Below are 11892 nucleotides of genomic sequence, written 5' to 3'. Positions count from 1 at the left end.
AGAAGATGCTGAACTCCCCGGTCGTTGCAGCACTCGACAACATCTCATCCATCGCATCCTTAGTGAAGGAAGACGCTACAGTAATCGAACTTAAACTTGCGACGTACATCGAAAGCCTGACAAAAAAGCCCCTCCTTAAATTTTCCCATTGCCCCAGATTGATTTTTTACCATTCCTCCCTTGTTGTCGTTGTAGCGATAAGGACTCTCCCCGAAGGCCTTGGGGAGTGTAATCGAGGTTAATGGTCCTTTGCCGGATGCAGATCGGGTACCAGACCCGACCATTTATTTGGTATTTTAGTCGCCTCTTACGACAGGCATACCCACCATTCTTCCCTCGAGGGCACGGCTGTTCGGAAGTTGGCAGAGGAGCAAGTTGTAGGCACACAATAGCCTGCTTTGTCTGGGGTGAAGTCAAAGTTTGTAAGAATGGTGTATTGCCTCAGGATAGAAAGCCGATGCATAGCCCATGTCACGAAGCCTGATCCATCAGCCTTGCCGCAGCCGCCTTCCACAATGATGATAAGAAACAAAGAAAATAGCGTTTTCACGATAATTATTATTTAAAGGAAACAATTATAAAGTATTTCTAAGTATTTAAAATATACCACATATTTTTTACAATACCTATTGCGGTTAATTCTTGCCTTTTAAGAAAAATGCATTATGTACCTTGTGAGAAATGTGGCTAGACTTTTTTTACTTTATCGTTTTCATTTTCCACAGGCCATCGTTGAGGTAATGACAAGTCTCCACTCCTACACCCTTGTTGACTTTCGAACTGCAAGAAAGTTAATGCTATAAGTACACATAGCCATTAAACTCACATTACATACATATCCTCAGTAGATAATGTAGTTATGCCAATCGCCAATGCGTGTTCCTTTCCTTCGGCCATTATGGCAACAACTGTTCCTTTATCAGCTGGCGTCATCTGTGCTCCAGGTGATGTGAGACCGGGACACATTATGTTAGCCCCACTCAATACGAACCGAATAGCACCCTTGTCTACTTGTTCCATGGTCACAAAATAAGGAAATTTGTGTAGCAGTCGCAATGTAGGCATCCATTGACTTTCGCGGTGGCGGAAAAATACTATCTCCCCATTGCCGGTAACTAGCAATTCAACGTGGTCGTGGCTAAAAATAAGTTCTAAGTATATTCTGTTATGTATCACGTTATATGTAAATTAACAACCACTTAGCGATTCGATATGAATCTTTTTTTGGCAGTATTAAATCAATGTGTGACTCTAATAAAGGATACGTGTCTAACAGCTTCGCACGAATTCCTTTCTGCACAGAAGATTTCAACTGCTGTAGAGATGATACACTTTCCTTTTCCTCAAATCTATAACGACAGTTATTAATATGGATACGATTTTAGTAAAATAAAATATACTTTTTAAACATTGCGGATTTAATTAAGTTTAAATAACCTTATTCTATTATCAGTCAACGCATGCGGCTGTCAAATTCCAGCTGATTGATTCAGTGCTTGTAAAGGTACTTGTATCTTTTGTCAGAGACACAAAAACGCTCAATTGGTTTTTTGTTTTTCGCCATATCGATAACCTAAAAATATTTGAGTTGGTGAATTTATTAACTTTTTGTATATTTTATTTATTGTTTTGGATACGTTTTGACTAAAAGATTTTTTTTTGTGCTATATGTTTGTAATTTTTTGCGTTTTCTGCATTTTTATGAAATTGTCTCGATTTTTAGGTTATGGCACCATTAATGGTTCACATTGGATATGGGTATGGTTACGACTATGGCGTTAGGGTAAAGGAAGTTTAACATGCCTACCTAATAAAACCGCACTGCGTTTTTTAGCGCACGCAAACAATCGGCGTTTTTTGCCCAAACCCAAATAAGCATGCGTTGCGACAATGTAAAGCATGTGTGCAAACGTCAAATCTAAATGTCACGCAGAACAAAAATTGGAAATCGAGTGAGGTTTTCACGCAGCAAATTCAATTTGGGTTGCTCTCATACAAGTTGTATGTGCATGAGACATTTTTGACAGAAAATGACTTGCGTGCGTTCATATTAGGTTGGCATGTAATTTGGCTTTTATAATTACCAGAGAGCTCAATGCAACTACTTTTGTCAAAGATGTGTATAAAGAATATAAAACGTTTTTCAAACGCTCTTAATATTGAATTTGTCAATGCAAAACCAATTTTATATTCCAAAAAATTTTTTTTAAATATAAGTTTTTTAACTTAAATGAGTTAAACAACTGAAATGACGGAAACATATTAATTTATTTCGCATTTTGTTTTGTGGTTCTTCGTGATTGTTGAGGTTTTTTGTTACACAGCACTGATTTAACGCAGCAAATTTTGTTTGAACAGGTCATGCAGCACACTACTTAGCACGTAAGGGTATTGCGTAGTGGCGCATAGTCATAGTCATAATAAAATAGGATTTAAATTTAGTTTCAGCTTTTTTGAACGATAGCTCATTGAAAATGATGTCAAAAAGCTGCAACTAAATTTAAAATCTATTTTATTAGCTGCGCAGCAGTTCTGCACTTATGTCTTGGGTTTTATAATTGCGAAATTGAGTTTATACATGGTCCAGTTTTGACATCTTAAAGTCGTTTTCTTGTTATTGTCGGAAAACTCTGAAGTTAATCGCCCTCGCCCTTTGTATCCTCAGTCATCCAGTTAGTTTCACAGCTCCGGCTCCCGTGCCCATTGAATGGTTTGCAGCCGGGAGGTTAATCTGGCTGTATTTGTACGGATCCTCTCTGACACCGGGCCGCCTCAGAGAGTAGAAATGGTCTTACCGCGGTAAGGGCCTCTGCCGCGGCGGACGACACTTTTCCCTCTTTCAATAAGTTGACCCTAAGCTGGCCTCGTCTAGCAAGGGGTCGTACAACAAGATGAATAAAAAACAAAGCAAAAAAGAAACTTCGTCCTCTTCCACAGGGAGAAGGACAACACCAATGGTATCCATACGCCCTAGTGAACTAGGAAGGGCTACCAATGCTAAAGGGAAGAGCGACTTGGTGGGGGTTGGCACTAGTATGGCGGCGAAGGGAGTTGCGCTGGCAACGGCGAACCCTGACGCGCCTGCTGTTGCCGGACACCGACCAAGCGCAGGAACGGCAACTATTTTTCCCACGGCTGTTGCAGGGCTCTCTGGACCTGGCCACTCTGAGACAAGGGAAAACGGGCCGCAACAGCTACTTCAACCGGGGGAGCGGCTGCGTTGGAAACGACGGGTCGGCTCCCCATGGACGACAAGAGGGCAACCTCAATACGATCTTGGGTGATCTGACGGGGGCAAGTACCAGTATGGCGGCGAAGGTAGTTGCGCTGGCAACGGCGAACACAGACGCGCCTGCTGATGCTGGGCGCCCGTTTGACGCCGCTACGGCGACTAGTCTCCCCACGGCTGTGACAGGGGTCCCACGATCTGGCCACACTGAGCCAAAGGAGAAAGGAGCCATAAATAAGACATCATACGGGGGTACGACCGCGAGGGCGACTACGGGTCGGACCCCTTCTCAAGAAGACTCCCACAAGGGATCGTTCCACAGGAACAAGTGAAGGGCTGCAAAAGTCCTGTCAAGGTATGTGGGCGTTCCGCTGGAAACGATGGCAGAGAACGCCAGGAATTTGGTGGAAAGGGCGCGAGCTCTACTGCCGAATTTTCGGGGTTCTCTGCCAACAAATGTAGAGAGCGCAACCCCATACAAGCGTCAAAGGTCCGATGAGGATATTGAACTACCGCCAAAAAGGAACCAAAATCACCCCTTAGAGGAATCCTGGACCGAGGGAATGACAGTGGTGCAATCCCTAAAGACCAGTGGCCGCACGTCCGGAATGAAATCGGTAACGCCGTTCTCGACGTGCGGGTAGTCCGCCGCGAGGTTCTGATGCAGGATGGTACCAGGGCCAAATCAAGGTACTCGCTTGCGAGGACGCAAGGTCTGTTGCACTGTACAAGGCAGCAGCCGCAAAGCTGGGACAAGTCTATCCCGGCGATTATTGGGGTCGTCGACTGGAAGGACTCGGCCAAGGGCCACGGCATGGGTTCCCACAGTTCCAGCAGAACCTGAGAGAATTCTCAGGACGCTGCAACTGATGAACCCGGCTCTCTCAACGCAGGACTGGAGTGTCATCCAAGTCGAGGACGCTGTAGGACCTAGGAGACAGGTCGTGTTAGCCCTGAATAAGGAAGCTCTCGAGCCCCTTAGACGGAGCAAAGGAATAGTGTTTTACGGTCCCGGCGAGGTCGTAATTAACGTATACCGTGGGGATGCACAGCGCGCATCCCTTTCGAGTGCTTCTTTGGACACGGACATTGAGGCACCCGAAGTGGAAGCGGAAATCTCCGACGCCGAAAGCCTGGTTTCCGCCACGTCAAATTGCGCAGGGGCTCTGGGCAATTTGTCGATGGAGGATGCTCTGCTGGATAGCAACGGAGAGGATCCCAACATCACGGTGATGGAGGCAAGGGAGTCTGAGCAAGCTCATGCTGAGGTTGCTCCAGATAAACCTGCACAAAAGTAAGGCAGCCCCGGCTGCTGTCATCAGTCGCCTTTCTAAAGGCGACGTCGAAGTGGTCCTTATCCATGAACCCTGGGTGAACAACTCAAGGACTTGCGGATTGGGGCCATTGAGTTTAAGCTCATCCGAGCTGCAGATTAAGGTAAAGTTAGAACCTGCATTTTAGTAAAGTCCGAGCTAAATATCTTTCTCTTACCTAATAATAGCAATGGTGAATTTACAGCGGCCAGCTTGGCAAGCGGAGGCACCCAATTAACACTAGCCTCCGTTTACATGCCGTACGATGCGGAGGAACCTCCTCCGCAAAAGACGGTAAATGATCTGGTGACCGATTCAAGCAAAGGCCATCTGCTAATCGGGACAGACGCAAACACCCACCACGTGCAATGGGGTAGTTCCGATATAAACACTCGTAGTGAGTCACTTTTTGAGTACCTTTTAACAACTAACCTTGTAGTTTGCAATGTAGGTAATGAACAAACTTTTATTACTAAAAACCGTAAGGAGGTTATTGACCTCACTATTTGTAGCGAAAGCGTTTTTGGGTGGGTTAAAAAATGGCGTGTTCTTGAGGAACATTCCTTTTTAGACCACCGGTATATTGAAGTAATATTAGAGTTCTTCGTCGATCAGCCCATTGCGAGACCTAACCCACGTAATACAAACTGGGAACTACATAATGAGCTGCTAGCAATAGAACTGCCCCCACAAAGCCCCTCATCAACGAAGGAGCTAGAGGGTTTGGTAGAAAAATTCACATCAGCATTCTCAAATGCCTTAGAACAGGCTTGTCTATTGCCAAAACCACGCGGTAAGCGTAAACCTTACTGGTGGTCCCATGATCTGGACCTACTTCGTAAATCCTGTAGGGAACAGTTCAACAAAGCCAAATTCTTTGATAACGGGTCACAATGGCTAGAATACAAGAACAAACTAAGGACCTACAAAAAGTCCTGAGACAAGCGAAGAGAACTTCATGGAGAAATTTCTGCACTGGAGTCGAAAGTGTCGTTGACACATCAAGGCTACGGTGCGTGCTTTCTAAAACGCAAACAGCTATTAGCTTTCTGCGGAGACCGAATGGTCCCTGGATCAGCACAGAAGGGGAAACCCTAGAGCTGCTCCTGGACACGCATTTCCCGGAAAATATGACCAACGCACCGAAAGTACCTGCAGCAAACCAAGCTGTGAATATACTTATCACTGAGGAGAGGGTGAGGTGGGCAGTTAAAAGTTTTAAACCTTTTAAGGCTGCTGGACCAGGCGGGATTGTCTCCGCTCAACTTATCTACTCTTTGGAGTTATCAGCCAACTGGCTGTGGCACATATATACCGCTTGTTTGGCTCTGAACTATATTCCGTGTGCATGGAGGAGCGCCACGGTCATTCCTAAGGAAGGCAAGCCCTCTCACTACGAACCGAAGGACTACAGTCCTATCAGTCTTTCATCCTTCGTACTCAATACCCTAGAGAGAATAGTTAGCGATTTTCTCACTACAAGCATTGATAGGAACCTCATTTCGGGCTATCAACACTCGTATACCAATGGTAAATCTACGGAGACTGCGCTACACAGCCTAGTATCTACTATAGAAACATCCTTGTTCGAAAAGGATTATTGTCTTGCGGCCTTCCTAGACATTGAAGGAGCATTCAACAATATAAGTCCAGACGCCGTTAACAACGCTGTAACTGATCTGGACGTAAATAGACCCCTAGTGGGACTGATTGATCAACTGCTCAGGGGAAGGAAAGTGCTTTCCTCACTGGGTAAGGCTGATATAACACGATTTGTCGCAAGGGGCACGCCCCAGGGTGGTGTCCTTTCCCCTCTACTATGGAACCTAACGGTAAAATCGCTATTAAGAGATACTAGTTGGGAGAGCGGGAAGGTTGTGGCATATGCTGATGACCTAGCGATTGTCTACATAGGCAAGTTCCCTCAAACTTTATGCGACTTGGTGCAGGTAGCATTGCGAGAGGTTTCTCTGTGGGCTTCCCGATGTGGACTCAGCGGCAATTCCGATAAAGTAGAGCTTGTCTTATATACCAAACGATACAAAATACCATCGTTAAACCTACCAGAACTAAATGGGGTGCGCCTAAGCCTGGCAGATAAAGCCAAATTTCTAGGCGTAGTTTTAGACAAAAAGCTGAACTGGAAGGACAACGTTATTAAGCGACAAAAGAAAGAATGCATTGCATTATATACGTGTAAAAGAGCCATTGGCAAAAAATGGGGACTCACCCCCAACATATGCAGATGGATTTATACCGCGATTATCAGACCCATACTGCTGTATGGGGTAGTCGTATGGTGGCCAGCCTTGAGCAAGGCGTCAAACCTAAACTTGTTGGGTAAAGTCCACAGATCCAGCATGATAAGCATAAGCGGGGTTCTAAGAACAACGCCTAGCGAAGCTCTTCAGGCCATTCTTGACATCCTTCCATTGGATCTAGCTGGTCATCGAGCAGCGGCAACGTCAGCCCTGCGTCTAAGGGAGTTGTCGTGTTGGAACAACAATACCACAGGACACTCAAGTATACTAAAAAATTAAAGTTTTCTTCGTCCTAGCACGGATCGCTGTGCGACCACAACAGTTGCGGAAATCAACTTTAATATAAATATACCCAGCAGGGATGACTGGACGGAGTCGGATAAGTGCCTTGCTATGAGCAACAGCATTTCCATATACACGGACGTCTCCAAGCTAAACGGTATAGTTGGAGGTGGAGTATACTCCAGGGACATTGACCTCCAGCTCTCTTTCAGACTACCCGACCACTGCAGTGTATTCAAGGCAGAAGTTGCAGCCATAATGGAAGCCGCAGCTAGGATAGGGACATACAATGTCGGCAAAGAAATTTTTATCTTCAGCGACAGCCAAGCTGCCATAAAATCTCTGGGATCCCACTCGTTCAATTCTGAACTAGCACTAAACTGTCGCCGATCTCTTCAAGACGTGGCTCAACAGAACCGTGTACACCTCACATGGGTCCCTGGACATAGGGATATCGGAGGAAACTGCATTGCAGATGAACTCGCTAAGCAGGGTACAACCAGGCAGGTCCTTCCTGGACAAGAACGCTTAGGTATGCCCCTGTCCACATGCAAGCTAATGCTAAAACAGCATATCTACCGTCAAGCCGACGAAAGATGGCTACAAACACAGGGGTGTCGAACATCGAAAGAAACCTGGCCTAAGTGATCCCGTCACTTGTACAACCTAAGAAGGGATACAATTTCCACACTTGTGGGGGCACTAACGGGTCATTGCCTCATAGGCAGGCATGCAAAAAGGTTAGGAGCGCCTTATCGTCGTTGCTGTAGGAGTTGTAAAGAGGATGAGGAAGCGGTGGTTCACCTCATTTGCAACTGCCCAGCACTAAGCGGAGCACGGCAGCGCTTTCTGGGAGCTCCATTTCTTGAAAATCTGAGCCAGGTTGTGGAGCATGACGTCAAGGACCTGGTAGCTTTCATCAGGTCCTCAAAATGGTTCGAAGAGGAAAGGTAACGGTGTTTTTCGTGGTATCACAACGGGCCTAATACTACTGGCCTAAGTGTGCCCTCGGGCAGCCACCCTAACCTAACCTAACGTAAAAGCAGCGTTGCCAAACTAAAAAGAAGTTATTAATAAATTATCTGGCTCACAAATTGAACCAGACTTCTATCTGGATTTATCTGACTCAAATCTTTGTAGCTGCTTTTACATGCAAAATTATTTATCTGGCTCAGGATTTTGCACCGGATGATGGCTTCTGTTAAATATGGAACGCAGTCATATATGTAACTGGATTCGCGAGGTTGGAAAAGTAGTAAGAATTATACATATTTTCAATCCTTATTTTCTCAATGTCCGTTTATCACTGATAGACAGTTAATTTGACATAATCCCTTCAGTAATCTGCCAAATAAACCGCCAATTATATAAAAATCGGAAATTTTTGCAAACCTCACGGTTAAAGGGGCTGATAATGTTCGAGCGCTAGACATGCCTGTCGTAGAGGGCGAATGAAATTCATAGACCTGAAAGTAGAAAAAGTCGAAATTGAATAAATCGTTGTTTAAAAGCGCCCAAGCATTTCGTTATCTCATATTAATTAAAAAAAAAAAAACCCCAATATAACCGGATGAATAATTTTTTGTAATTTTTTTGACGTTTAACCAAAATAATGGTGAGTTGCGTACCTGGCCAGATATCGAGTATTTGTGTATTTACACAACACTAGCTTTAGTAAATGGTATCCCATCACTAAAGCTTTTATGCATTAATTTCTTTGTTTACTATTTAAGTAAGATTTAGGTAAGATTTACAATGATTAATTTTCTAAACCACAGTCAACAAAGTATTAACGTGTTATCTTTGTTAACGTGTTGTGCATATCAGGTAGAGAATCTAACAAATTGTGGCTTATAAATTTTGTGAATAAAGGTGACAATTCAAGTTTGAATGCAAAGTAATATGGATTACACGTTTGCTGAAGTGCTAACGCGTGAAGAGTTGATAAACATTTTAATCGAGGTAAAGAAGACATATGTATATATACAAACAATAGTTTGTGTAATAGTATTTTATATAAATAGCGACAACTTAATTTACCAAATATGCGTGAGATGTCCCATTGTGATCTGATGCGTATTTATAGAAATTTTGCGCTTCCGTTGGCACGAAGAGAAGACCATCGCACCGCTAGGAATAGATTGGCGTTCAACGACAAAGATAAACGGATCAACAAAGCTGTCGTAAATACAGATAATGGAGGTGTCTGCTCTATGGATATTGATGAATGTGTAAATATGCAGGTGGGAAATAAAATTCACAGTACAAACAGCAATTTGCTAATGGAAAGGCCTATGAATTGTGAAAAGAGATCGCGTGACTACAAACATCTCAACCCTCTTACTGATGAATATTTAAGTACTGCGACAAAACGAATCAAAATATCATGGAGTTAAGCTGTTTCCATATAATGGAGAAGACTTTGCCATGCCAAAATGTTTGGCTGTAAGGAATTCCTACAGTTACTAGGCAAAAGCTTGATTATCTAGTAACAAATTGTTTGGAGCGAGGTTGGCATGATTTCCAACAATGGAACGATGGTGGAATTCTGAATCATCTACCGTTTCACTAGATGCCCTACTATATTTATAATGCGATTTTTGAAGTCCGCAACCGGTTGTATACGCTAAAAAGGATTATTTTAAATAAAACAATATTTAGTTTATATTTCTTTTATTCTTTATTGTACTTAATATTGAAGACACTTAGCTTTTGTTAAAGAACAAAAAATATTTTTTTAGGAAACGTTTCTGTACATAATTCTTAATCGATGACTTAACAAAAAGGAACCCTATTAAATTATATGTAGAGCCTTTTACGAATATTGCATTAAGTATGTATGTATATAAATAACTAACATATTTGATTTTTCTTTTATAAACTTCACACGGCGCTTAGCTGGCTTAACTCTTTATGTCTGTGTAACAAAATTTAATCTAAATGTAATTTTTCGTCATATTAGTACTGGCTTATTCAAATGTCTGGCCATGGCTTGAAGATAAAATACTTTCATAGGCTTAGTTTAGTTCATATGATTGAGTGCTGAGAAAACATTAAAAAAAAAGCGAAAGTATTGGGATTTTCAAGAAATCATATTTATGTAGTTCTTTTCTGCGAAGATTTTGGGATGTTGATGGTCCTTTGCCGGATATAGATCCGGTAACAAGCACCATTGCAGTACAAGCCCGATCATATCGGGAACGATTAATATGACCACATTAAACCTTCTAGGCCATCCCGCCCCACGCCCTAGTTCTATAAGGAATTTGGGGTTGCTAAATATGTGTATGATACATTCATATTTGTAACAGGTTTCCCCTCGCGTAGGTGAGGTTGAGGCTCTCGAACAATAAACAAGGTGCCTGTGTGTGAGCCCCCAGTGGGTTAGGTTGCCAGAATATACCAGCGGTAGGTATGCCTGTCGTAAGAGGCGACTAAAATACCAGATTCAAGGGGCTGTGTAGCGCAACCCTTTCAGGTCGCCAGCGCAATACATAGCTTCTCCAAACGCAATTGTTAACTTCACCTATCCGTGGCGAATCCAGTTTCATTAACAGACGATGCTCTGGCGACCCCAACCTCCTCATGGAACTTGTGGGTGGGGAGGGAGGAATGGCCTGAAGGTTTAATGTGGCCATATAAAGCGTTCCCGAGATGGTCGGCCTAACACCGTAATGGTGCTGTGTTACCGGAGCGTGCCGGATCTATATCCGGCAAAGGACCATCACATCCATAACACTCCCCAAAACCTTCGGGGAGTAACCTTATCGCTACAACAACAACAAGATGCCTGTGTTTTAGGAGATATTAGATATAAATCTTAAAAGCAGGTCTCTCTGAATTTAACAACTTCGTGGTAAAAAATTAAAAATCATGAGTCTTCATAACATTATTTGCAGGGGTTTTGATTCATAAGAAAATATGTACCCCTCAATCAAATATAAAGTTAACATATGTATATGTAATACTCCTATATTGCTGATAGAAAATGCTCGCAATGATAATTTTATTTACAATAATTTAAGAAAAATAGAAAAACACGAAAAAATTCAAAATTTTTTTTTCGCTGCATTTGCTTCAAAAGATAATACTTTTTTCAAAAATAGACCCATATTTGGATAGGTGCAAGACCTATCTAGCATTTATAGTTGAAGGAAACGGCTGCTTTCCATTTTAACTATTTTTTGTAAAAACGAAATATGTATTTTTTGGGGATTCTGACAGATCGCGTAATGAAGCAAAGGGCCCTGTACGAAAGGGGAAACTTAATTATTTCATTAAATAGAAACGTGATTCGATTAAGTTTCTGTGTGAAAACGGTATAAGTGTGACAAGAAAAAATTAAAATTTAGGTACATTCGATTATTGAATACAAAAACATTTAAACAACAATATATCGGTACACGGTGGTGTATTTGAACAATCTTGCTGGCCAAAATTAAAACAGCAGTTATTTGTGTTCAAAAAGTGGTTGTCTCACTTCATTATTATGAAAGGAAATATTCAACAGAAAATTCACGGTGATCCGGGCAGAATTACTATGGATCGGGCCCCCGGTTTCGGATGGACCCGGGGTAATTTTTTGGCATTACATGAGATATGTCAATGTGTGTATCAAACGAAAAGTATTTTATTTCGCTTTTCTATTCACATTTTTAAGGAGGTTTGTCACTTAGGTCATAGTGTACCTATACCAAGTGTGTTCACTAAGCGATAAACGTCAAAACTACAAACAGCCTCGCTCACCTGATGGAAATCTCAGGTCTAGAGTCGCATTTTTGGTCTCAACGACAACATTTTTGACTAC

The 11892-nt window shown here is 42.6% G+C and overlaps 2 protein-coding genes across 3 annotated transcripts; one reads left to right on the top strand and one right to left on the bottom strand.

Annotated features, from left to right (window-relative positions):
- Positions 1-538: 538 nt before the first annotated feature.
- On the bottom strand, positions 539-1555 carry MCTS1 (malignant T-cell-amplified sequence 1 homolog). The gene is made up of 4 exons (XM_067781186.1): positions 1401-1555; positions 1197-1349; positions 836-1138; positions 539-780 (listed from the first exon to the last, which is right to left on the bottom strand). Exons 1-4 carry the CDS (start codon positions 1409-1411, stop codon positions 699-701), a joined length of 549 nt encoding a protein of 182 aa, XP_067637287.1. The 5' UTR covers positions 1412-1555; the 3' UTR covers positions 539-698.
- Positions 1556-8761: 7206 nt separating this feature from the next.
- On the top strand, positions 8762-9860 carry LOC137251503 (uncharacterized). Of its 2 annotated transcripts, XM_067786205.1 has the most exons (3): positions 8762-8828; positions 8913-9047; positions 9110-9860. In XM_067786205.1, exons 2-3 carry the CDS (start codon positions 8976-8978, stop codon positions 9479-9481), a joined length of 444 nt encoding a protein of 147 aa, XP_067642306.1. In that variant the 5' UTR covers positions 8762-8828; positions 8913-8975; the 3' UTR covers positions 9482-9860. The 2 variants fall into 2 exon arrangements, with proteins under 2 accessions (XP_067642306.1, XP_067642307.1); XM_067786206.1 differs by lacking the exon at positions 8762-8828 and having other exon boundaries at positions 8835-9047.
- Positions 9861-11892: the final 2032 nt, after the last annotated feature.

Source organism: Eurosta solidaginis, chromosome 4 (assembly GCF_040869045.1).
Source record: "Eurosta solidaginis isolate ZX-2024a chromosome 4, ASM4086904v1, whole genome shotgun sequence".
Taxonomy (NCBI): domain Eukaryota; kingdom Metazoa; phylum Arthropoda; class Insecta; order Diptera; family Tephritidae; genus Eurosta; species Eurosta solidaginis.
The sequence above is the reverse complement of the archived record's forward strand: the minus strand, read 5'-3'. Positions and strand labels throughout refer to the sequence as shown.

What these genes read in the sequence shown, in the direction of transcription:
- LOC137251503 (XM_067786205.1), top strand. Translation starts at nt 8,976, where the DNA reads ATGCAAAGTAATATGGATTACACGTTTGCTGAAGTGCTAACGCGTGAA. An exon ending in TGATAAACATTTTAATCGAG is followed by an intron (nt 9,048 to 9,109) that starts GTAAAGAAGACA and finishes TTATATAAATAG; the next exon opens with CGACAACTTAATTTACCAAA.
- MCTS1 (XM_067781186.1), bottom strand. An exon ending in TCATATCGAATCGCTAAGTG is followed by an intron (nt 1,139 to 1,196) that starts GTTGTTAATTTA and finishes ACTTATTTTTAG; the next exon opens with CCACGACCACGTTGAATTGC. An exon ending in ACATTATCTACTGAGGATAT is followed by an intron (nt 781 to 835) that starts GTATGTAATGTG and finishes ACTTTCTTGCAG; the next exon opens with TTCGAAAGTCAACAAGGGTG.